Source organism: Dreissena polymorpha, chromosome 9 (assembly GCF_020536995.1).
Source record: "Dreissena polymorpha isolate Duluth1 chromosome 9, UMN_Dpol_1.0, whole genome shotgun sequence".
In the NCBI taxonomy this organism is placed as follows: domain Eukaryota; kingdom Metazoa; phylum Mollusca; class Bivalvia; order Myida; family Dreissenidae; genus Dreissena; species Dreissena polymorpha.
The window spans coordinates 31,345,548-31,369,733 of NC_068363.1; the positions used below are offsets into that span (position 1 = coordinate 31,345,548).

The window sequence follows — 24,186 nt, forward strand, 5'->3', positions numbered from 1 at the left end:
GTGTGTAGCACCCTCTAATGATTTCACTCCCAATATCTTCACAAGCATCGCCATCTCGACAGCCTGTGAAAATAACATTCGAAAATCATTGGATTTGATAACCATATTCAGATACATTCAAGAGTATGACAATATCACTTTTTGTCAAAAGTAAAATCTAATGTCACTTACACAATAGTTTCAGCGGCACACCTTCCAAAATTCCATAAAACCAAACATTACAAAGGTTATTAATAACCTTATGTGATTATATTATATTATGATCACATTGTTACGTTTAATAAAGTTTAATTACCATTATAAACGCTTGAAGCAAAGGTTATTGTTACTTAGAATTTCAGGGACTTAGGCTTTAAAATTACTTTACAGGAAATTTTAATAAACAATACATAATGCATAGTCCTACCTTTGCTAAGGTCCTCCAAGACAAATGTTGCCACAGAATCATTCGACTGCCTCTTGCAAAATTGTTTTGCACATGCTTCGCCTGTGAACACGGTCGTAGTATTGCCCTCTGGAACGCACTGTCCGCCCGCTTTGCAGCCTTAAATGTAAATTGTTGCATTAGTGGTGTATAGTTTGAATGTTTAAAAATATGTATTCATTGAAAAAGACAAGTGTGGATTTGAAGCATATTTATTATTTTTAAACAGTAATTTAAGTTTAAACCTATTTATATTAGCTCGATTGCTGCGTAATAACCAGTACTTGGTGCATTTGAGGGAATTCTAAAAAACGCTCCCACGTCGAAATTATGACCACGCGGTCGCTAGGCAGACACCATATCCAATACACCCCGGCGACCTGGTGCATTCAACAGGTAAGCGCAGCGCTCTGACCATATCAATATTCCTGTTGCATCTTCTTCTACAGCATATCACACACGTTGCGACTACACTCCATCCAAACCGTTATCACAGTGTGCATTATGTGACGCGCTCGTTGAAAACCCGGCTTAATGCATGCGCGTAAAGTTTCGCCACAGATTAGCGTGTTCACGTTCCGCCTTTATTGGCGTCGCCATGGAGGGCGGCGACTAGTATGTAATGCATTTTGTTTCGCTTATGGGAGGAGAAGTTATTTTACGGATCAATAAATATATTTTTGTTTTAAGAATATCTTGCATAGTGGTGATTTTTTGTGTAAATTATTGTAAATAAGTACTGCATTTGTGCCTATTACATTTATTACAACATGTATTGCCAATAATGCAAAGCTTATTGTTTTAATTAATAACTGATCCACAACTGATCAAAGGGGAAAGATCACAGGGACTGGGCAAATACGCAATACTTTCTGGTTTTGTACAAAAACAAATGATGTTTTGTATAAAAACAAAACATAATCAAATTTATTTATTTTTTGGCTTTTCTAATTTTCTTATTTAGTGGAGAATCAATGTAGTACGATATTGGACGACCTATCGCGCAAGCAAATTTATTGGAAGGCGTAGAGGTACGAAAACGTACAATGTATTAGTTTATTAATAGACATATAATAAGTTATTATTAATAACGATCGCTATACACAACTTCACCAAATAGCAGAACATAAGTAAATGTCAGCCGAAATAGTTCAGTTTGGACATTTTTATTAAATTTAATGGATGCAACGTGGTGACAACGTTAATTAAAATTTCTTACATCACTTAAATATCAAATAAAAAATACACGTGTTTTTATATAAAAAATAAATGCAAACAACACATTTATTATCCATGTATTTTTATAGTTGTCTATCATAGGCCTATCCCTACCACATACAGAGCGCGAAGCGCGACACGTATTATTGATTGTAACAATAAGTTGCGATACAGGAAGCAGCCGCTTATCAAGGAGGAACTGTATCCCAGCAACCCGTTTCTCTAGAGTCAAGCACTCCTCGGAGGTTTTTTTAAGAACCACATATAGAGCGCGAAGCGCGACACGTATTACTATCCAGGTGGTATGGGCCCTTAAGCATTATCCGACCATTACGTCCATAGTTATCTTCCTTAGAATTTGAGACATTTTGAAATCCTTGTTCGAAGTCCAAAATTCTCATCCGATTGTTCCCTAACTTTCACAGGCTTTTTATCAATGAGGACCCAACCCAAACTCTATATGAGCAATATCGGACCTTAAGTCCAGAATTATGTCTACATGAATTTAAAAATAAAAGTGAAAAACTGCTTGGTTAGGTGATTATGTCAACATTTTTTCTTTTCAAACGTACAGTGTTTTCATATCAATGAGCATTTTTACCTCATTTTAAATGAGAAACATCGGAACAATAAGTGCAGAATTGTTTCTATTAAATTTGACAAAATAAACAATTTCCACTTGTTTAAAAGATTTCACAACTTTCGTCCGAATCCTTCCAAACTTGTTAAGTGTTTTTTATATCATTATTACTCGAACCCTATAGAAAATGATGAATATCGGAGCAATAAATCTATTATGATCTTTTACTGAATTTCAAAGTATTGTGAAATGCAGCTTCTTTATACAATTTACAGTTTTCATTCAATTTTTTTTCCAAACTTTTACAGTGTTTTCATATCAATGAGTACTCAACCCCTATCGTAAACGAGCAACGTAAGAATAAGTTCAGAATCACTTCCCCTTGAAGTTGAGAAAAATATGAAATTACGCTTACAAGATGAAGCATATTTTTTAAAACCTACACAGTTGTGTTCCATTATTATTGCATAAACTCTATCTTTAATGCCCTCTGGTGGGGTGCAGAAACTTGACAAAAGGAGGGCTTGAACGGAAGAAATCGTGCATTAACAAGGCGATTCACGTGCCGTTCAAGCCCTGTTATGTGTTTTTCATATCCATAATCTGGTCCACACGCAGTTACTTCCCTTCTCCAGCCTTCGACGACGGCGTTCGACGACTTTCCAAGCATAAATGGGGAACTGAATAAGCACCAGTTTCCTCATGCATGCAGGGATAATGGCAATGACTATTTCAATCCACTTTTCAACTTATACCATCTGCACTTTCTTGACAACAACTTTATTGTATTGGCAACGTCAATGAAGTTAAGGTTATTTACTCAACACTTTCAAAGGACTATGCTGTAAATTTAAGTGATTATGTATCTTAAACGATCCTGGTGTAAATTCCAAAACAATTCCTCATTTCTTAGTTTGCGCGGCTGCATTTCAACTTTGCATTAATCCACTGCTTAAACACATTTTAGATCGTAAACTGCCTATCCGAAGGTAAAGCCTCGTCATTTCGGATGATGACCGAGTGAGGCATATGTAAAACACAACTTTGAACTGTATTGAAATAATCGAATTATTTTGTCGATGTCGAATGAACAAAACATTGTTTTCAATGATATTTTAATTTATTTTGGTATGTGTGATTTGTTTATGCAATAATAGCGAAAATACACATTTTCTCGGACATGATCATCTGCGGGCGCTCTCAAAATTTTTCGAGCGCCCGCAGATGATCATGTCTTCGAAAACGTGTATTATCCCTATAATGAAAACTGCACCAGTAAAAAAGGGAAACCAATGTAAATAAAATGAACAATGAAATATTTGGGAGTTACAAAACAAAATCATATATAATGGTTATTTTGGGGTTATAACACAACATCATAAATAATGGTTATTTGGGGGTTATAACACAAAATCATAGATAATGGTTATACCAGTATCTTTTTCAATTTTGTTTAAAATAATTGGCTAATATATTAATATTTACAGTAAAAAAAATCGTTCCATGTAACTTCATTGAGTGCCTTTTACACTGAAATTCCCGACGCCCTTTGATGCTTTGCACCAATACTTATCTTGTTGTATTTTTCATTTAAAGGTATTCACTTCTAAGCGAACATTCACTTTAGACGGATGTACTTCTAATACACGAGAAGTTAACATTGTAAATAGTCATACATACCGAAACTTTGAAGAATTACTGCGTCGATGAGCATATTTACCAATACTCATTTCAAGTAAGTGAACACAATCTTAGAAATAACAATCGCACTTGATCCTAGTGCTTGTGCTAAATACCTCTTATACCAAAGAGATATGGTAGCACACATTGTTTGATATTGCTTTTACGTTCACTTTTCAAAATTACGTTTCTGTCATTGATTTTCTCAACAATTAGCTACAGTTTAATTACAAATAATGTAAAGAATCCCTAACTTACCTCCCGACACGATTTCAAGGACATTGACCCCCTGCACTTTCCTGCATCTCTTTAGGATGCAGTTCACCTCCTTCTCGGTATCCAATGCTATCAGCTCACCCGTCACGTTATCTTTGCAACCTTCCAAAGGAGAAACTAAACAAACTAAACAAAAAACAAATGCTTTTATCGTCATTTTACCTTAATTCGAAGCACAATATTCCTAATTTCCTAATAAGAATATTATATTCGCTTTATCTCTTTTTAGTGTTAAGCATTAGTTGTGCGAGTAAATCAAGTTGGTTTTGCAGACAGGTTTGAAATATCAACGGGACGCTTAACGTCAAAACCGTCTGTGAAATCCGCGCACGTGCTGATTTATATCAAATTAAGAAAACACTAAAACAGAACAAGTGTTATGTTTCATATTTAGAAATAATCCAAAACAGCTAACATGATTTATTGCTGTAAAAGGCGTTGTCGTAATTGTTGATCTAATGGGCGTATCCTAGCAGCATTCATATTAACCCTTTGCATGCTGGGAAATTTGTCGTCTGCTAAAATGTCGTCTGCTGAATTTGTAAAATAAGCATTTTCTTCATTTTTTTTTCAAAGAATACTATCAGAATAGCAAACAGTTTGGATTCAGATGAGACGCCACGTTTTGTGGCGTCTCATCTGGATCCAAACTGTTTGCAAAGGCCTTTAAAATTCGGTTCCCGCACTGAAAGGGTTAAATGAGCATACTATAATTAATCAAGAAATACAATACAAATGGTAAAATACCGACACGACAGATGACACTGCAATCGGAACGTAACGACCAGTCTTCAACAGTTAGAGTGCAAAAACATAACTTAATTAGCTATTGCAACGCTTGGTCTGTAGAGTTATACAAGCATATTACGCATATAGTAGGCCAATAAGATAATGTCTAATTAAATATATCAATTTAAATTTATTTGACATGCATTGTGTTCTTATTTACAGACATAGCCCTGGGAAATATCAGATTTATCCGTATTTACGTTATGAAGTTAAACTGTTTAACAGCTTATTTTATTTTCAGAACCATACCTGTCTACAAACGGCAAAGAGAACGTTCTTTTACGTTGGCTTAAACAATTTATGAATTTTCTAAATGTATACACTTATTTGATGATGGACTGGATTTTAATACCTGTAGTACAACATAGGATATACCTTTGAGAAAACAGTGACCAGCCAGTTAGCCCTAAGAGTGTCTACAGACCAAACACGAAGGCTGAGATTTATATAAAGTGTTGCTGCCTAGCTTATAACTATTGAGCCAACACTGTTTTTATTTGAGCCTCGCTATGTGAATACGGGGCTTAATGCATGTGCGTTTAGTGTCATCCCAGATTAGCCTGTGCAGTCCACACAGGCTAATCAGGAATGACACTTTCCAACTTTACTGGAGTTTCGATAAGAATAAAATTTCTATACACGAAACATACATTTAAAGCGAAAGGTTTAATCCCTGATAATCGTGTGCGGACTGCACGGGCCAGGATGGGACGACATTTTACGCTCGTGCATTAAGCCCCGTTTTCTCGGAACGAGGCCCATTTGTTATATTGTATCACCTTGTGTACAGCCAGATTATAATTACATATTTTTCAGCACTGTCACATATGGACAAAAATCATAACTCTCGAAGTAATTTGTAATACAAAACAGGTTAAATGTCAGAACACTTTTGATATTAACTGTTATATTAAAATAATCTTTTTTAATATTTTTGTAACCAAATATTTGTTCAGTTTGAATGATATTTTAGCGCTACCACTGTGCCAGCTAGACGTGTGCACTGCGGGCGAGGACGTTTAACGTCAATTCGTTGCATGCGCGGTCCATATCATAAAATAGTACCCGGTCCATAAACTCTTAGTTGGATCTATCGTATTTTAGCCACATAGATAAAGGCGAACACATTTAAGAGAGGTTCAATGTAATTGAATAATAATATAATAATTGTTATGCTTAAATGATATACTGATAACGTAATGTTGATATTGTAAAAATAAATTTTAACATCAATTAAATCTTTCAAACAGTAAATAAAATAATAATGATTCATGTATAACAGTCCAGTATAACAATAAACAGTGAGGTTATACAACGATATTGCTACGGAAACATACCCCATTGGGTTTGTAAACACAGTTGAACATCAAAAAAACATACCACATTCCATAGGCTTGTAAACACAGTAGAACAGCGTGAGATCCTCCCCTGTCGTTTCCGATGCCGGCACACTGCCCGTTTTCTCGTGCGTCCAGCCTGCACCGCGGTTGAACATCAGAGCGAGCTTGGTGCTGACAAGACCTGTTTGAGTGTTCGTGTTATATGAGTCTCAATCTGGGAAATGGGGCTAAATGCATGGCAGTATAGTGTCGTCCCAGATTCGCGTATGGAGTCCATACAGACTAATCGGGGACGACATTGAGCGCTTGAATGGTAGTTTTCGTTTAAATGAGTCTCTTCTAAGCCACAATCAAGTTTAGACGGACAGTGTCACCCCTAATTAGCATGTTCAGTTGGCACAGGCTTATAAGGGACGAAATTGTGCGTGTGTATGCTAGTTTTCGTTTAAAGTTAGTCTCTTCGTTTCAAAAATAAAGTTGAGGTGGAAAGTGTCATCCCTGATTAGCTAGTGCGGACTGTATTGATAAATCTGGGACGACAATTTAGGCACATGCATTAAGGCCCATTTTCCAGACCGATGTTCATATTATTTCGATCTGCACCAAGGAAGCATTTTCGTAATCTGTCCGAGAACACTTAGTACTGGTTAATTCATTAAAACGGACAGCAGAGTGTTTTGTTAAAAGCCTAAGGCTTTCGATTGAATCGAGCGATCATTTTATGTTTACAAATTATTAACACGTGTTAATGTCTCTGCCGCAAATAATCAGTTTTTGGAAAAAGTGTTTAACCAACACGCTTCTTAAGAATTTGCTGGATTTCGTATGAACAAAGATGTTTTAATGAACATATATGCCATGTATACAATTATATAACATCACCATCGCGAATAGGTTATGGCAAAAGGGGCGTATATGTTATTACAGCATGGTATTAATATACAAAATGTACATATATGCATATATTTGCTTATTGAAAAATTAAGGAGCTTTCAGTAAAAATGTGAATGCATGTTTTAAGGTACGACTGTATAAATGTCCTGTAAAGCAATAGAACAAACTTTAATAAAAATGTTTCAATTCATTCAGCTTATTAAAACCACCAGCAATTCATAATCATTCGACTGTCTAAGTATATCTATTTCGCAAATTAGCATAAAACCGATTTACAAATGTAATTTATTTGAAACAGTAAAACCACAGTTGTGTTGAATGTTGATCTTAAGCGTATATTTACAAATGAGTAAGATATATATATATATAGATATATATATATATATATATATATATACTATATTATATATATCATCTATCTATTATATAGATCTATATATATATATTATAATATATTCTATACTATATCTATCTCTCTCTCTCTCTATCGCCGGCGCCGCGGCGCGCGCGCGCGCGCGCGACGCGCGCGCGCGCGCGGCGAGCGCGCGCGCGCGCGCGCGCAGAGCGCGCGAGACGGCGAGCGCGAGCGCGCGCAGCCGCGAGCTGAGAGCGCGAGAGAGAGAGGCTCCGAGCGAGCGGAGGACAGAGAGAGAGAGAGAGAGAGAGAGAAGTACGGATATTTAATTGCAGCTATTCACTGCCACTGTTATTGGTAAAGCAGTATATTATCAAGTTCGACGTTTTTTTGTAGGAATGGTTACAAATGTATTAATAGTGTTAGTTTTAATTAATCTAATATCCATTTTGTGTCAGTAATACATAGACTCCAAATATTCTACTTACACCGAATATTTTAAGGACATTCTCCGAAAGTAAACTCAATTATGTCAATCACATTCATTTGAAAAAAATATTGTATTCAAATATGAGAATATGTTAATATTTACTGATTGTATTCGCCAATAAAATTGACAGTCTTTCAATACCTTTCACATTCTGACATTCAGTCGAGCCGTGTTCCGGAAAGAGGACGAATCCAGTCTCCTTAGGCAGAGTAATATCTGACAGAACCATGCCGTCGTCACGGCAACAGAAATTCAGTCCTTTGTCCGAACTGTATTCACCATCCGGTAACTGCCACTCTTCCGAAGTAGTGATGCCAAGATTATTGTCCTTGTCGTGGATTTTGATGTAGCCGTCTTTGAATCCTGCATTAGTGTCCGTAACATTGGATTTAAATTAAGACGTCTGTGAACCCTGCTTTTTTTGTCTATAAACAATATATTTTGATAAAGCCGTCCTTAAATGCTGTGTAAGTTTACATACACGCATATGAAAACTATTGTTTTATGTGGTAAGACGCACATACAATTATTTGACGCGAGTTTTTCCGAAAACCGATAGGTCATGCTTTTTTCTAGATATAGGGATTGAAGAAGAACGTCATTCGTGCTAGTATACAGAGTAAGTATGCAAATCCTAATAATAATTACATAGTTAAGCCATGAACAAGTTCTCCAGAAATATAATAAAGTGGTAAAATTACTTGACAATATCACGTGAACAAACCGAAAGGAATGTCAGAACAATGTGAACATTTTGTGTCTACCATTTAGTTTTTTACCTCTTGGACAATATCCGCCACTCCTAAAAATGCAGTAGCTGCCAGGTTCCCAGTATGTCTTGTAGCGTGGAACCATCGACGTGGCCGTAGACACACCGTGAACACAAAACTCATGTTCAGCGAACGTCGGAGTATAATTTCCCGCCAAAAATGTTTCGACCGGAAACACGTTTGCGCCTGCGCCGAAATGTTTCCAGTTTGATTCTTGCCATACACCTTGCAAATCAGTTGGACATCCCGTTTTGGGTTTAAACAAAGCATACTGACCCTCTGGCCAGAGCATTATCTCTGAAATGAGTTTGAAATAAGTGTCGTTTTGTGCTCACAAAAAGTGCACGCACAGCTTTAACGCACCACTGTCTTTATAATAATTCGATTCCAGACCAAAGTAGTGTAATAATCATAGTGTCTGGTGTCTTAGTACTATTAAATCAAGCAAATAAACACATATTTAGTATAGCATGATGTTTAAAACAATTTATACCATTGTGCAAAGCCTTCGCTGCAGCTTGGTCCTCCATGACGTCACAGGTATAGACCGTACACCCCTCATGCCAGAAGGCTCCTGTGGGTTTGCATTTTCCGTCCACGGAACACCCTAAACAATTGAAATGAAACACCAATGTGATTAACTTTGCGTATGCTCATAATTACAAACACATGTTTTTAATATTTTATAAGAACAGTTTAGATTGGTGGAATCAGTATTTATTCAGCAATTACAAATGTCGAGAGAATTGACGTAATGTTCATGTTCACATAAAAACCTGATGATTTAAAAAAAAACAAGATATAAAAAAAAACTTATAAATTCCGTTCCATTTTAGGTTATTGCTGCATAAACAAGAAGTTAATTATTTGCATTTAATAGAAACAGAGGATTGTCACGCGTGTAGACCGCTCCGATTAACTTTTATTAAACGCTTACATAGCTATATTATTTTATTAGTATGCAAAACTCATAAAGGGCGGGTAAACAACTTTGATGCCCATGTCGACGGGCATGTCGCAAAGTGTGTCAGAATTCATATTGAAGTAACAAAGTTGAAAAATAACCTAATGCAATCTACGTGTGCTACGCGTTGTTTTATACCTTATAATAATAACCAGCGATTCGGATCTCAGAGAGCAATCGTTAGAAGTCAAATACCGCCTGGTATGTTTTGCACGTTGTTCCAGCATCGACGTGTGTGTTGTTCCCATTGATGAACGCATAAACTCACTGTACGTTAAACTTGCAAAATAGTCACCGACCATCGATAACTGTTATACCATTACAGCATCCGCAAATTTGGCAAACACAAAGAAAAACTGAATGAATAACACTAAATATGGACCGTGCTCTGTGAAAAGGGGGTTTAATGCAAGTGCTTGACGTGTCGTTATAGATAAGGATTGGCAGTCCGCACAGGCTAATCAGGGGTAAAACTTTACGCATTTATGGTATTTTTCGTTTACAGAAAGTCTCTTCTTAGCAAAAATCCAGTTTAGGCGGAAAGTGTCGTCCCTGCGGACTGCACAGGCTAATCTTGGACGACACTTCACGCACATGCATTAAACCCCATTTTCACAGAACACGGCTCATATATATCACAGGTACTTGCACATATTTACCGGTTTGCACTTTATTCATCTTCAAAGTGCCATTAGTTATTTGACATTCCATCACGTCACACGCATGCGTAATCCTCTCGCCAACTGCATGGCACTGGCCTTCTGCGTCTGTGCATCCTTTAAATAAGTGAACAATAAAAGTATATGTACGTGAAATTATTTGGCTTATTGACTTACGTTATATATATACTCTAAGGAAAAACAAAGTTATTGGAAGTAATTTGGATTTTTGAATACCACTTAAATAAGTACTAAAGCGCGTTATGTGTTCTGTCTCAAATTCTGATGACTCGTTAAAAAACTTATAATATTTAAATAATGTATTGTGTAAAAAAAGAAATATGCGCGAGGCGTTTTAATTGAGTGTGTTCTTAACATTTTATTTAATTTTTTAATCGAAATCAGGAATTGTGGCATTATACTTCTAATCACATAACTCTTAATTGTTTAACTAAATAAACTAATTGTTTAACTAAATAAACTGTTAGCCTAAATCAAGAAGATGATTAATGTACAAATTGTTTGAAAGCGTATAAAACGCGAACGCTTCAAAGTAGAATAAGCATTAATTAATAACGATTCATTTGGGTCATTTGTCCAAAAGGATATTAACCCATTTATGCCTAGCGTCCTGACAAAAGGACATTGCAAACAGCGTAGACCCAAATGAGACGCCGCATAATGCGGCGTCTCATCAGGGTCTGCGCTGTTTGCTTTTAGGGATTTTCTGTAAGAAAAATTCTAAATATAGAAATAAGTATACTAGACATCCCTTATTTTGGAAATAAATTGATCCAATTTAGAAGGACGGGAGAGTCCACTAGGCATAAATGGGTTAAGCCACGTTTTCACAGAGCGCGGCTCATATGTACATGACAGCCTTAGTTCAACATTACCAGCTTCATGTAGGGTGTAGTGAACATTCCCCAGCAGAGACACACACTTGAACGTGTTACACGACTCCTTCCACGTGGTGTTCTGGGGTTTACACTCGCCTTTAAACGGACACACTGTAGAAAACATACGGTAAATAATCGCATTAATGTCTGTTTTTGTATGAAATTGTTGTATTAGCTGGGCAAAAATCATTGAAACAACGAGTATATACTAATTCTAAATTTAAGGTGTTCTAAAATAAAAATGCCTTCGGACGGGCTTACTGTTAAAAGCACACAAAAACGCATTTAATTTTAACAACGCCTTTCCTCAAATGAAGTATTATTCTTATGTGTCTGCATTACAAAATGATATTCAATTTTGTTCTAATATTCCTTGCTGGCTGTATGTTCGATTATATTTATAAAAAAAAACACAACGCGATAAACAAGGACTCTTTAAAAGCAGTAAAAATATAAGAAAATAAATGACAATATCTCACAAAAAACATCGACCTTTACGTGGAAATTAATTGTTCTGACATCTTTTAATGCATTGTTAACACTTAAAAACATGCCTACAAACTATACAGGAACACATCAGCATCAATAAGTTTCCACGAGTATCACATTGGGGTACAAATTATAACAATTCACCGGACTGTTCTTATACAAAACAACGTTGGAAATAATTTTTGGTTTATGTTTTGTCTATCGGCTGACAACTGTAAATTGAAAAGACGTCTTCTCGGTTAAGTGTAAAATGTTGTAAAAAAGCCCGGATGTAGTAAGATGTCTGCATACGAAATTGATAAGATAATTAACATTGATGTTTCTCATTCTTACAATTTTCACATAGAAACTTGTGTTCGATGACTGTATGCTGTGAATTTTTCTATCTCCATTTTAAGTCAATATTTTAAGTGAAAAAACGTTCTTAGAAAATCAAACTAATTGCCTTCGTAAAACAATTTTGTTAATGGCAAAAGCTAGATAACATTTACTCTACATTGCGGGTAATCACGTGATAGTCAAGATGGCGACGCCATGCCGATAAAGGTATTTTTCGCAGTTCTATACTCTGTATTTCTTGTATAAATTTGTTGAATGCCGCTGACTTTAAAGCCATATCTGCAAGAAAGTATTAATTAGCGTTTATTTCGTATTAATATTCGCTTATTATCTCGAATTTACTCGCTGCGAAATTTCTTAGCGGGATGACCTATACGCGAGTTTCCTTCTGTAAAAGCATTGTAAAAGCAGTGTTCGGTAGGGTAAAACCTGCAAACACCTGCGTTATCTGCTCTAAGATGTCATAATACGAGAGTAAATGAACATTGCCATACTCTAAACAGAACTATTGGGAATATGTCCGTATATATATTATCAAAACCAATCAACACACACGTGATGTTGCGGAGTCGGGAATCGAACCAGCGATCCTCGGATAAGAAGTCCATCGCTCTACCAACTGACCTAGCTAATATGTTGAACCAATATCAGGAATATTCTTTCGCTCAACTCTAACGATTAGATTTAGTTTTCTTTCAGCTGATTGTCGAGAATCACAAATCTTAGCTAAAAAATATGCACATATTCATCCTCAAAATCGGGCTTAAGTCGGACTTAAAATATCTCAAAATGAACACCTAATTGATGGAAAAGTTTGAAAGAATAAATAATTATCAACTTAACGTTTAGTCAGATTATAAGTATATTCGTGACACTATGCCCCTTTGTACGTACACTGCTCCGCAATCTCAAAGAATCCGTCCTTGCCACATCGATACACGGTGCACGGGTTCTCCGGACGCGCCCATCGCTCCCCTTCGCTGTAATACACGCCGTCCATCTGGCACGAACAGATCGGGTTACAATGACCTGCAACAGAAACGTGTTGTTGTTAGTATTTAATAAGTTAAGTTTATTTCTTTAAATACAATGTAAACAAAGGCTGAACATGCATAAAACGTGTCGTACAAATGAATATTTTCAAGTGTTGTTGTCTTGTTGATAATATATATATATATATATATAATGTGAAATAAAAACAATAATTAAATAAATAGTTGCATAATGAATAACTATACATTATTAAAAATATAATAATACACAAAGTATTTTGGACACTGTTAATGTTTTGTCACGGGGCAGCTCATGTGTAAACTTGTCAAAGACACAACAATAAATACCAAAAAATCATTATCTAAGCCCCAGTCTATTAAATAATTCATGCTTTAATCGATTGAATAATTGCAGTGCTCAAACTTACCAGTCGGTCTTCCAACGATGACGTCATTTGTTAATGGAGACGGGAGAGACGTCACACTACATATTGCAACGACGATGTATCCAACTCGAAGCCAAACACTTGATGCTTCCATTCTTGTGAATGTTTATTAACTTGATATTTATAAATTTGATTAATTTACAATTGGTTTATCACACGAATAGTGTCTTTTGTTATTAGTAATTGGAAAGAAAGACCTGCCTTCGAAAAGTCACTCGGTGTACATACTTGATTTTCGCAGTCTTTATTTTGATCTATTTTTGCAGTACGTTTACATTCTGGCAAACATAGTCAATACAATGCTTAAATATGTTTTATCCAAGAGAAAACAAGAACAAAATTGGAAATTTTGTGAAATTTTCAAAATACGTACGTCAACAATTTTGGTTCCGTTTTTCAACTGGATAAACAACACAATTTTTAAAACGTGGTTTATGTGTAAACTACCAATTATTTAGATTAAACTTGTTAAAACAAGTGGAACATATAATACTATCAAAAACTATTTCCAAAATAGTAAATACAAATCATAATGGCATTCCCAAATTGCCATATATAAACATATATTCTAGAAAAACTAAATTAAACCAACACGAAAATGTCTATTCGTCCTATCAAAAAATCAGTGGTAGATCAAGATACTCGTCAACAAGTAAATATCCAGGAATATTTTAGTTCTCAGAAAATAATGAAACAATAAATATTGAACATCAAGGAGAGAATAATGAACACAAACATAATGTTCAGGAATACTATCGCTAACAATCTGTCAAGTCCTTGATATATTCTGTATATCTGTTTCCGACGTCACTATCTTATTCCGAAATCAATTATATCCGAAACCTACAACATCGCCGCAGTAAAATTACACAGCGCATTGTTCTGTTGACAAAAAACACAATGGATTTCGTGTTTAATGCGCTCTGAATGTGTTAATCGTCTTGTACTACAAGACAGATTTGTTTCACCGAGGCAGACTTAAACAGCATCTGTGATTTCGCGCACGTTTTTGATGATGATGAATATCTAGGCGCTAACGACATTGTGATAATTCTCGGTAATTACATATTGTTACGTGTATGGATTTTCTTATTTTCTGTTTGTAATGGCAACACTAGTATATTATTTGATCATATACACAATGAAACGATGTTCAAAGTTAGTTTCCACTTCCAATAAAGTTACAGTCAGCACAAGCTGTACTGATGCAATGACCATATCAAGGGAGGCGGAAAACTACAACTGTCGAGGCATGGTATGGTATTGCGCAAGGGGGGGTTAGAGGGTTAAGGTTAGGGTTTGGGTTAGTGTTAGGGGTCGGGTTAGGGTTTGGGTTAGCCTAAACCCAACCCTAACCCTAACCCGACCCCTAATCCTAACCCTTACCCTAACCCTTTTTTGGGGTTATCACCCCTGACCATGCCTCGCCCGCTGTAGTTTTCCGCCTCCCTATTGCCCCATTGGTGCAAAAAGGTACCATGTGACATTGAAACTAGAAGGCACATGGTACCTTATTGCACCACTGGGGCGATATTAAAGTATTTACCTTAATTAAGTGAGTCGTTGACCTTAGAGATAGGACAATTGATCTTGCACGCGACATGCTGTCAAGACATGATGAGCTTTTGCGGGCCAATATATAATAAGTTGTCTAATATAAAAGTATCAGTCTATGTAGGCTGCACCATGCTTATATTTGACTCCTATTTATATTTGGCGTATGCTAAAATTGAAAGAATAAAACACTTTCAATGCCTGTCAAAGTTTAACGAAGGAACAAACAAATCAACCAAACATATAAATAACACTCATTATGTAATGTATACCTGCGGTTTATTAATGCACATTTAAACAACACACATTTCAACCGTTGATCCGTTAAACTATGAAAATATTCCTCAAAAACACTAAACACATATGTGTATCCTTTGTAGATTTTGATGATATCAACACAATTGCACTTAATAAATATGGTTGTTTATCGCTGATGCAAAGTCAATGGTTAACAAAATGCTTGATCCAAAAAAGCAATAACACGGATTTATATTGAAAATAAAAACGGAACAAGAACACAAGTCTTCGCTTGTTTATGCTAATTCCTAAGCCTATTTGTACTGCGTACGTAATTACGAATTTACAGCTGATATACCACGCAAACATTTATTAGTTGACCAGACGTTCTCCAGTTTATGCAATAATAAAACACGGACTAGGTATACATTTTGCGATGATTGTTTATTGACATTCATAGCGGACCCAAAAAACCGAACAGCCCGCATATTTACTGCCTTGTGACCTTGTCACACGTCATAATAATGATCAATTAACATCAATTATACTGATGACTAGTTTAATTTCTCAAAGCGATTTGCATTTTTCCGGCTAAATATAATTATTAAAACAAACACACGTATAAATAAAAAAAACAACAACAGATACGTTCAAAGTATGTTGTTACAATTAAATAGAGCATTTTTGAAACTATGTCTTTGTACTCAAAGAAAGAGCACATCGATTTGCCTATACATTATTCGACGAAACATATATCTCAAACCTTATGATGAGGACAATAAATAAAAGACGATCCTTCTTAACCCATTTATGCCTAGTGGACTCTCCCATCCTTCTAAATTGGATCAATTTATTTCCAAAATTAGGGATGTCTAGTATATTTATTTCTATATTTAGAATATTTCTTACAGACCCTAATGAGACGCCGCATCATGCTGTTTGCCAAGGCCTTTTTTCGAGACGCTAGGCATAAATGGGTTAAGTTCAATTCAAACGAAGAAACTTAAAACAGCCTTTAAAAAATTGCGCAATCCCTCATAATTCAGCATTTCTCACTTGAAAGAAAATGTGCACGATTTTCAACAATGTGAAATTTCACTGAGACAGCAATATACTTTAGTAAGTAAATATTTATTCTTTTATATTATCTTAAAAGTAATTTTCATTGTGCCAATTATTAAGCGTTATTCTCCCACTTTTGTATTATATCATTATCGTAAGCGTTATTCTCCCTGTTTTGAATAAGTATTATTATTATCTTAAGCGTTATTCTCCCATTTTTGTATAAGAATCAATAATTATCTTAAGCGTTATTCTCCCTGTTTTGAATAAGTGTTAATTATTATCTTAAGCGTTATTGTTCGCGTTTTATATGTGTGCCAAGTATTATCTGAAGCTTTATGTTTTCGTGTTTTACATTGCTGCGAACTATCATATTCAGCTTTTTTTTTTAGTAATTTGTATTAATGTCAATTATTATATAAAATTACCAATGATAATATTATACGTTATTATCAGTGGTTTGTTTATATGCCAATTAGTATCTTTTGTGCCAACTATTTTATTACGCCTCATTCTTTGAGTTTAAAAGTATTGCCAATTATTAAATTAAGCATTATTCTCATTGAATGTTTGGCATGAAGGATCAATAAATTAATGCACATGCTATGTTAGACAATACGATTGCTTTTTAAATGTATAAGAAAGTGCATTTGAAATTAATATATTCAATAAATCAATTGTTCATAGTCTTTTACAAATTTACGTATAATGACCATTGAAACGAAACTTGCGTAGATTTTTAAGTCGATTCATCAATATCAGCATTAGAACAAGAAGCACCAGCATCATTAACATATTCATCATATTTTTCTTCTTCGTCGTCGTCTTCTTCTTTTATCTCATTAATAATATCATTCTCTTCTTCTTGAATATCAGTATGACTATCAGTTTCAACATTACAATGAACAATTTAAAAAAAACTGATAAAAAAGCTTAGACAAAAAATGAGTGCAGCGAGCATACAAATAATGTTAATTCAGTATGATAACCATAATAACACACAGTGTGCACAGATACAACAAATCTATTCTCTATAATTTGTTATTTAAATTAAGCTGAAATTGATAAATCGTTTTATATCTGTCAAAGTGTCAAATTCGACAAACAATTTTAATGCAGTCATGAACTGTACAGCTTAATTGTAAACATTTAGCGAATACATCTTGAAAAGAAAACAACTCTAAATTGTACGTTTGCAATACATAACTTGACAAAATATGACAGCCCAAGACGTTAATAGTTGGCATGGTTTGTGGTTGCGTGAGTTGTATTTTTTGTTCGTATGGTATTAGTTAATCAATTATTTACGTAATTATGCTACAATACATCGACATATATTATACTCTACTATCATTAACGTAATATTAATAAAGTGGATAAATACGTTGTGGTAAGTTTTTTGTTTTGAAAAACTTATATAATTTTTGCAAGATAGATTTTAAGCAATATACATCATACATATAAACGAAACGAAGTCTCCGTTTTGCTCCTGACTGCTTTATCTGTAATGGGCAACCTTACAAAAATAAGTTGTTTGAAGTATTTCCCCAAACTAAAAACGTAATATGACTTAAATATTTACAGGCATAGACCGTGTATTGTTTTTTTTAACAGTAAAAGTATAACATAATACTAAGGTATCAGTTCGTTTTATTATAGCCAGATACACAGTTTCATATCTGGTTTTCTTACAGGTGTAACAATCATTTACACACGTAGAGGACACTTCGTAACAATCATTTACATATGTAGAGGGCACTTCGTAAAAATCAATTAAAAAGTAGAGAGTACTTCGTAATAATCAATTACACAAGCAGAGGGCACTTCGTAACAATCAATTACACAAGCAGAGGGCACTTCGTAACAATCAATTACACAAGTTGAGGGAACTTCGTAACAATCAATTACACAAGCAGAGGGCACTTCGTAACAATCAATTACACAAGTAGATAGCACTTCGTAACAAATCAATTACACTAGCAGAGGGCACTTCGTAACAATCAATTACACAAGCAGAGGGCACTTCGTAACAATCAATTACACAAGTTGAGGGAACTTCGTAACAATCAATTACACAAGCAGAGGGCACTTCGTAACAATCAATTACACAAGTAGAGAGCACTTCGTAACAAATCAATTACACAAGCAGAGTGCACTTCGTAACAATCGATTATAAAAGTTATGGACAAACTGATCAGCTTGTATTAAGATGACATTATTGCGTCAAATATGAGCCGCTGTCAAAAGGTGTTTAATGCATGTGCATAAAGTGTCGTCCAAGAGCAACATGTGCAGTCCACACAGGCTAATCAAGGACGACACTTTCCGCTTTTGTAGTATATAAAAAAAGAAATTCTCTATATAAGAACATTCTTTTTTATGCGGAAAGTGTCGTCCTTTATTAGCCTGTGCGGACTTCACAGGCTAATCCGGGACGACACAATACGCACATGCATAAACCTTTTCAAAGAGAAAACCCCATATATTTTGTTTAAACGTATTCGGCAGAAAATCTCAATTCATATGTGCAAGATATTTGTATTGTGCTCTTTTCGCTCACCTTAGATTATATGTTATATTATATTAACAATATAATTAAATATATTTTTTCTTTTTCTGTCGGTCGAATTTCTTGGGGGCAAAATAAAAATCACCCTGATGCATTTAATATGTTCCAGTGCTAAAATAAAGTTAAGTTTACTCATCGAGTTTTTTTTACGAATTAACTGAGAAATAACAACCGCGGAGTGAAGACACGTGTTGATGACGCACGTTCATGCACGTTTGCTTTTTAAGGCATAGCTTACATAATACCTTACTTCTTAATGTTGTTGAAAGTCAGTTTTTAAAGAATCTGTTACATTTTGTATCGGCTGACTAGGCAAAACAAATGTTCAGTTTTGTATGCAGCATTGTACCATTGAAGGTGATTAAGATTACCACAATGTGATTTTAACATGGTAAGGATACAGGACACACGAAGTGAAAGTCAATGGTGCATTTAAACTTGTTGCCTCATGGTGGATTGTTAACCCATTTATGCCTAGCGTCCTGAAAAAAGGACTTTCATGACTCGCATGATGCGGCGTCTCATCCGGGTCTACGCTGTTTGCTTATAGGAATTTCTGTAAGAAATATTCTAAATATAGAAATAAGTATACTAAACATCCCTAATTTTGGAAATAAATTGATCCAATTTAGAAGGATGGGAGAGTCAACTAGGCATAAATGGGTTAATACACAATGAAAAACCCGTGTGGACATATTGATGTTGTCTCTTATTCTAACACAGCACGCGACTTGTTTTCTATAGACACAGAAGTGTGAGTTAATTTGCAATAACTTATGGGCGGAGCTTAATGTTTCGAAAATAGTTCCGAATAAATAAAGAAAATATTGCGGTAAAATGCACGTGCTAAAACCCGCTCTAAAAGAAATTTAATAAATGTAGCATGTATATAAATGTAATGAAACAACAAATTATATATTTGGTGATAAGTGGCATAACCACGCCTACAACGAATGTTATTTGTTAGGAAACGTAATTCAGAAAACATTTATAGCATGTCAGCTTTTCAGTAGCATCAATAAACGTGACGTCATTAAGTTTCTACGATTGTTGTTTTCAATGAAAGTGACGTCATTTGCAAAAAATTTATGAATGAAAATTACGTCATATGTTTGTACAATTCAATGACGTCACTAAATAGTGAACTTTGTACTAAGAAGGGCGGAGTATTGAAAAATATAGTTCACGTCCTAAAGTTTGAACCAAATCAATCAGAATCGTGTTAGAATTGAAATAATATTTTTCTATGATGGTTTGTTGTCGAATAACCCACAGTAAGTTGTATAGATGCGTGTTATCAAATCACTCGTGCTTCGCACTCGTGATTTAATTCCTACGCATCTATACTCCTTATTGTGGGTTATTCGACAACAAACCATGATAGAAAATATTATTTCTTAAATAGCATGCGGTTAATATAATTTTCCTAGTTTGAGCACAGCGAATTAGAGGAAAATTATTTTCCTTTGCATAAGAAAGTCTCCTGTAGGGGTCGCTCAGTGTATTGTTTCGGCGGGTAAATGTGCTCGTGGAATAGCCATTCGGCATTGCGATACGAACCAGAAAACACGTTTTATTATTAATTTTCTTAATATTGTATTGAATATAAAATATTGACAAATTTTCTCATGAAAATGCTTATCTGCAGAAATATAGTCTGTTTGTTGATTTTTGTGTGTAAACTATATGAGCGTTATTTAATGTATGAGTTATGAAATTTATATCAAAATGTGAATTGCTCACATTTGTTTATTGTCATACATTATAAATGTGTCATCTGGTCGTACGCATAGAAAGCAAAATACAAGCTGTATTTTCAATTTAAATCGTTGTGTTTGTTGTTTATTTAGGAGACGTATAAGGTACAAGGAAAATGAAGACTTTATTTTTTACGCAAGGTAAAAAAGGAAGAAAAGAAGTCCCGCGAGCCGGATTTGAACCAGCGACCTAAGGATGACCATTGGTCAAACCACTACAGTCCTCCGCTCTACCAACTGAGCTATCGCGGGGATGTGTATTAATATGGACGTTTACAATAACGTACGTCTTGATCGTCCCGAACGTAACAATGCTATACGTATAGCGCAATATGAAAAGCAGATGAACGCTATACATCAATGTCAAATTCGACGTTTGCAATACTACATTGTTAACTCTTTACTTCTCGGTACATTGCATGACACGTGTAGTCTCCCTTTGTTTGGCGCGCGTTATATTACATTATGGAATCTAGCATTCAATATTTTCGCATGTTTTTCGGATTATTCCCTTAGGTTATATTATTCCGGGTGTTCTAGCCATTGTATTGCTCAGAATAGTTTCCAAAGCTACTAGCGTGAATTTTACATATTTGCATATTGTTATCGCATTTTCGTTTTTTCATATCAATACGTTAATATTTAATGTGGACTTTTTATTATTTCATCATACCATATTGCATTATAATAAGTCATGCATATTGTAATGAAGATGGATTATGCTGAAGATAGAATAAAATATGCTGCTTGTTACAAATTTATTAAACTTTCTTATACACCAATGTTACATTGACAGTGCAACCACACGGCACAGTTTAGGTGATACATCATGATAATCATCATCGGGAATATGAAAAACACACACTAATCATATAAAGAATTAACCTGCGAGCCGGATTCCAAACTTACGAATTAAGGATGACATTATTTTAACATAACTTCATTTATCCAAGGGTACATGCGTAAACAGGAGCTTACAGGGTTTTAATGAGGTAAGTTGAAAGTTGCTCCCAATATGGAAACATGCAAACAACGCAACATTGGAAGTAAGTGTCCAACGAACCTCACTTAAACCCAGTTAACTTCAGCAATTACGTGGGCGTACACAATGTCGACGTTTACGCTAACGGAGGTTTTAAACGCGGCGAACGGAACATTTTAATAAACCTAATAACACAATATCGGTATCTATCAAGATCATTTTCCGTGTAAAATTGCCGTTTGTGATATTAAATGGTGTAAACCATGTGTTTGATATAATACAAATTGTAAGTATATCTTAAGTTCATATGGTGCGATTAATATTTAAAATATCGGAACAAGAAAACAAAAGAGGTTTTCCCATAGAAACGAATGAATTCATTTTTACCTCAAAATAGTATAAATCCACATCATCGTCAAGAAAATCGCCACTCTTTTTCTCGTCAATCCTAACAACTTTCTTCCTTAAAAATAATTGCAAAAAATGCGTGATTGGACTGGACAGATCTTTTAACGCATAAAGGAAACAAAATCCTTCTGTTGCCCGTATGTCTTCAATGTGCAACGGAGATCAACCTTTGCGCATTCGCGCCAAACAATTACAGTACATTCTCTTTCTTTTCAAACATTTACTATACCAGCACGAGACCGTATTTATAAAAAATGATAATTGATGCAATTATTATTATATGCAGGGACGCATCAAATTAATATTTCTTGAAAATTAAACTCAGTATTTTGACTTTCTTTACATTATAAAAAAAAACTGGTTCTTAAACGCGAGTTATAAAAAATGGTAAAATATGCATTTTTAAAATTAGTTTGCAAATTTGTATAAAACTTTCGGCATAATGTAGTAGCATAGTATATTTTCTTCGTTACCCGCCATTGAATTGTTTCTATAATAGGGACAATTACGATCTCCCGTCAAGTCATAGCCCATGCAGGGATGGATTATATTAGTCAATATTGGAAAGAAAGCGATAACATGGCCGTACGAAGACAATAACGCGACAAAATGACAGCACAATGAAGATAACGCGACACATCCACAGTTCGATAGCGATAACGATGCTAATATCAGTTAAGTACGATGACGAAGGAACGATTCTTTGACAGCGCGATGTTGATAATGTGAATAATCTCTCACTACGAAACTAGTTTAACTCTCGTAAAATAACAGGGGTCATGCCAATATTTAGCGTGTGAGAATGATTGAGCGCACGTGGATATCTTTACGTGCACTTCCGAAAGTCAGTATGTACCTTGTGAACTCCGTAAAGCGCGCAATTGAGCATCATAACTTAAGCAAGAGAGCGGCGAAAATATAGCACAATGTAACGTATTTTCGTCCGAAATTTTCATATTTGTGTGCGCACTTTGACGTCATAACGTGTGCACTGGATCATTCATATTTGCGGGTTTTTTTTATTTTGTTTATACTAGCACTCAAGGACGACACTGTGAGCACTTTCAAATCTAAATGCACGCTCTTGAGAGAACATGGGAATGTTAGCATCGTTTCGTGTTTTCTTTTGCACTTACTTGCTTGTGTGTAATTACGTGGTAATCATTACGAGCGACTTCTTCGCGTTATACGGGCACTATATTCACTGGGGACTGACGAGGTCAAAGCGTAGTCCGTTTCGCTACGACGTCGGGTATAGATTTACTATGAAAACATTGTTTAAATACACATAACATCGAGAAAAGATTAGTCGAAAATTGTGTTTAAAACAGGTAAGATTATGCTTTTCTAATAACAAATCTTTGAATTTAAGCACATTGACATTTCATAGGTCTTTCACATCATATTATAATCCAAGATGTCTCTGGTTTATGCGGTTAAACAAGAAATATACCGCTGTTTTATCAAACCGAAGTCAGGTTTCACTTTTAAAAAATGCAATTAAGGTTTACAACTGTGTTTAATTGACACAATTTTACCATTTCCATATTGATCTTTTTCTCGTGAAGCCACTGGTGTGTTAAGAAATGTGTAGGGTGACCCAGTTTACAGAAATAAAGGCTAAATATTATTATTAGGCATGATCATGTCTCTGACAGTATATGTTTATGCCTCGCTACGACAACGCTTTAGCGCACAGTCGGCATGGTAATGCACATTATTATGATAGTATTAAATTCACGACTAGGCCAAAAGAAACGATTAAAATCGAAAATCCATATATAAGATGACAGTTGAGAGTCGAGAACCTAATGTCGTCGGTCTCAATAAAAAAATGACGCATCTTCACCTTGCGACAATCCCTTATACGTTCATTTTGATAGAGACCGACGATAGGTTTTCAGCATACGGTACTCTTTATCAAATAACATTCGATTCTCGTTATCCCCAACTCTTTTATCTCGAAACTCTGCTTATGGCAAGTTCAATCCTATGTCCCAACTTCGATCATTA

General features: G+C 35.1%; 4 protein-coding genes and 1 non-coding gene across 8 annotated transcripts in view; 2 read left to right on the forward strand and 3 right to left on the reverse strand.

Moving 5' to 3' along the window:
- LOC127845724 (uncharacterized) overlaps window positions 1-4,428 on the reverse strand; it is a 265,031-nt gene extending 260,603 nt beyond the window's left edge. Inside the window, exons 1-3 of one of the 3 annotated variants that reach the window (XM_052376829.1) lie at window positions 4,161-4,428; window positions 407-544; window positions 1-63 (exon numbers count right to left, since the gene is read on the reverse strand). The exon at window positions 1-63 is cut by the window's left edge and continues 57 nt beyond it. In XM_052376829.1, the coding sequence (XP_052232789.1) occupies window positions 1-63; window positions 407-544; window positions 4,161-4,335 (376 nt within the window). In that variant the 5' untranslated portion in view covers window positions 4,336-4,428. The remainder of the gene's footprint in view (window positions 64-406; window positions 545-4,160) is intronic. The other 2 variants (XM_052376830.1, XM_052376828.1) reach the window with 2 other exon arrangements.
- LOC127845726 (uncharacterized) overlaps window positions 1-24,186 on the reverse strand; it is a 251,690-nt gene that overhangs the window by 197,913 nt on the left and 29,591 nt on the right. The window lies entirely within an intron of this gene.
- LOC127845729 (mitochondrial calcium uniporter regulator 1-like) overlaps window positions 1-24,186 on the forward strand; it is a 276,089-nt gene that overhangs the window by 157,306 nt on the left and 94,597 nt on the right. The window lies entirely within an intron of this gene.
- Window positions 1-24,186, forward strand: part of LOC127845723 (ryncolin-2-like) — a 265,737-nt gene that overhangs the window by 69,702 nt on the left and 171,849 nt on the right. The window lies entirely within an intron of this gene.
- Trnay-gua (transfer RNA tyrosine (anticodon GUA)) lies at window positions 20,946-21,035 on the reverse strand. The gene is given in 2 exon segments: window positions 20,946-20,981; window positions 20,999-21,035. It is a non-coding gene; the product is annotated as a tRNA-Tyr (tRNA).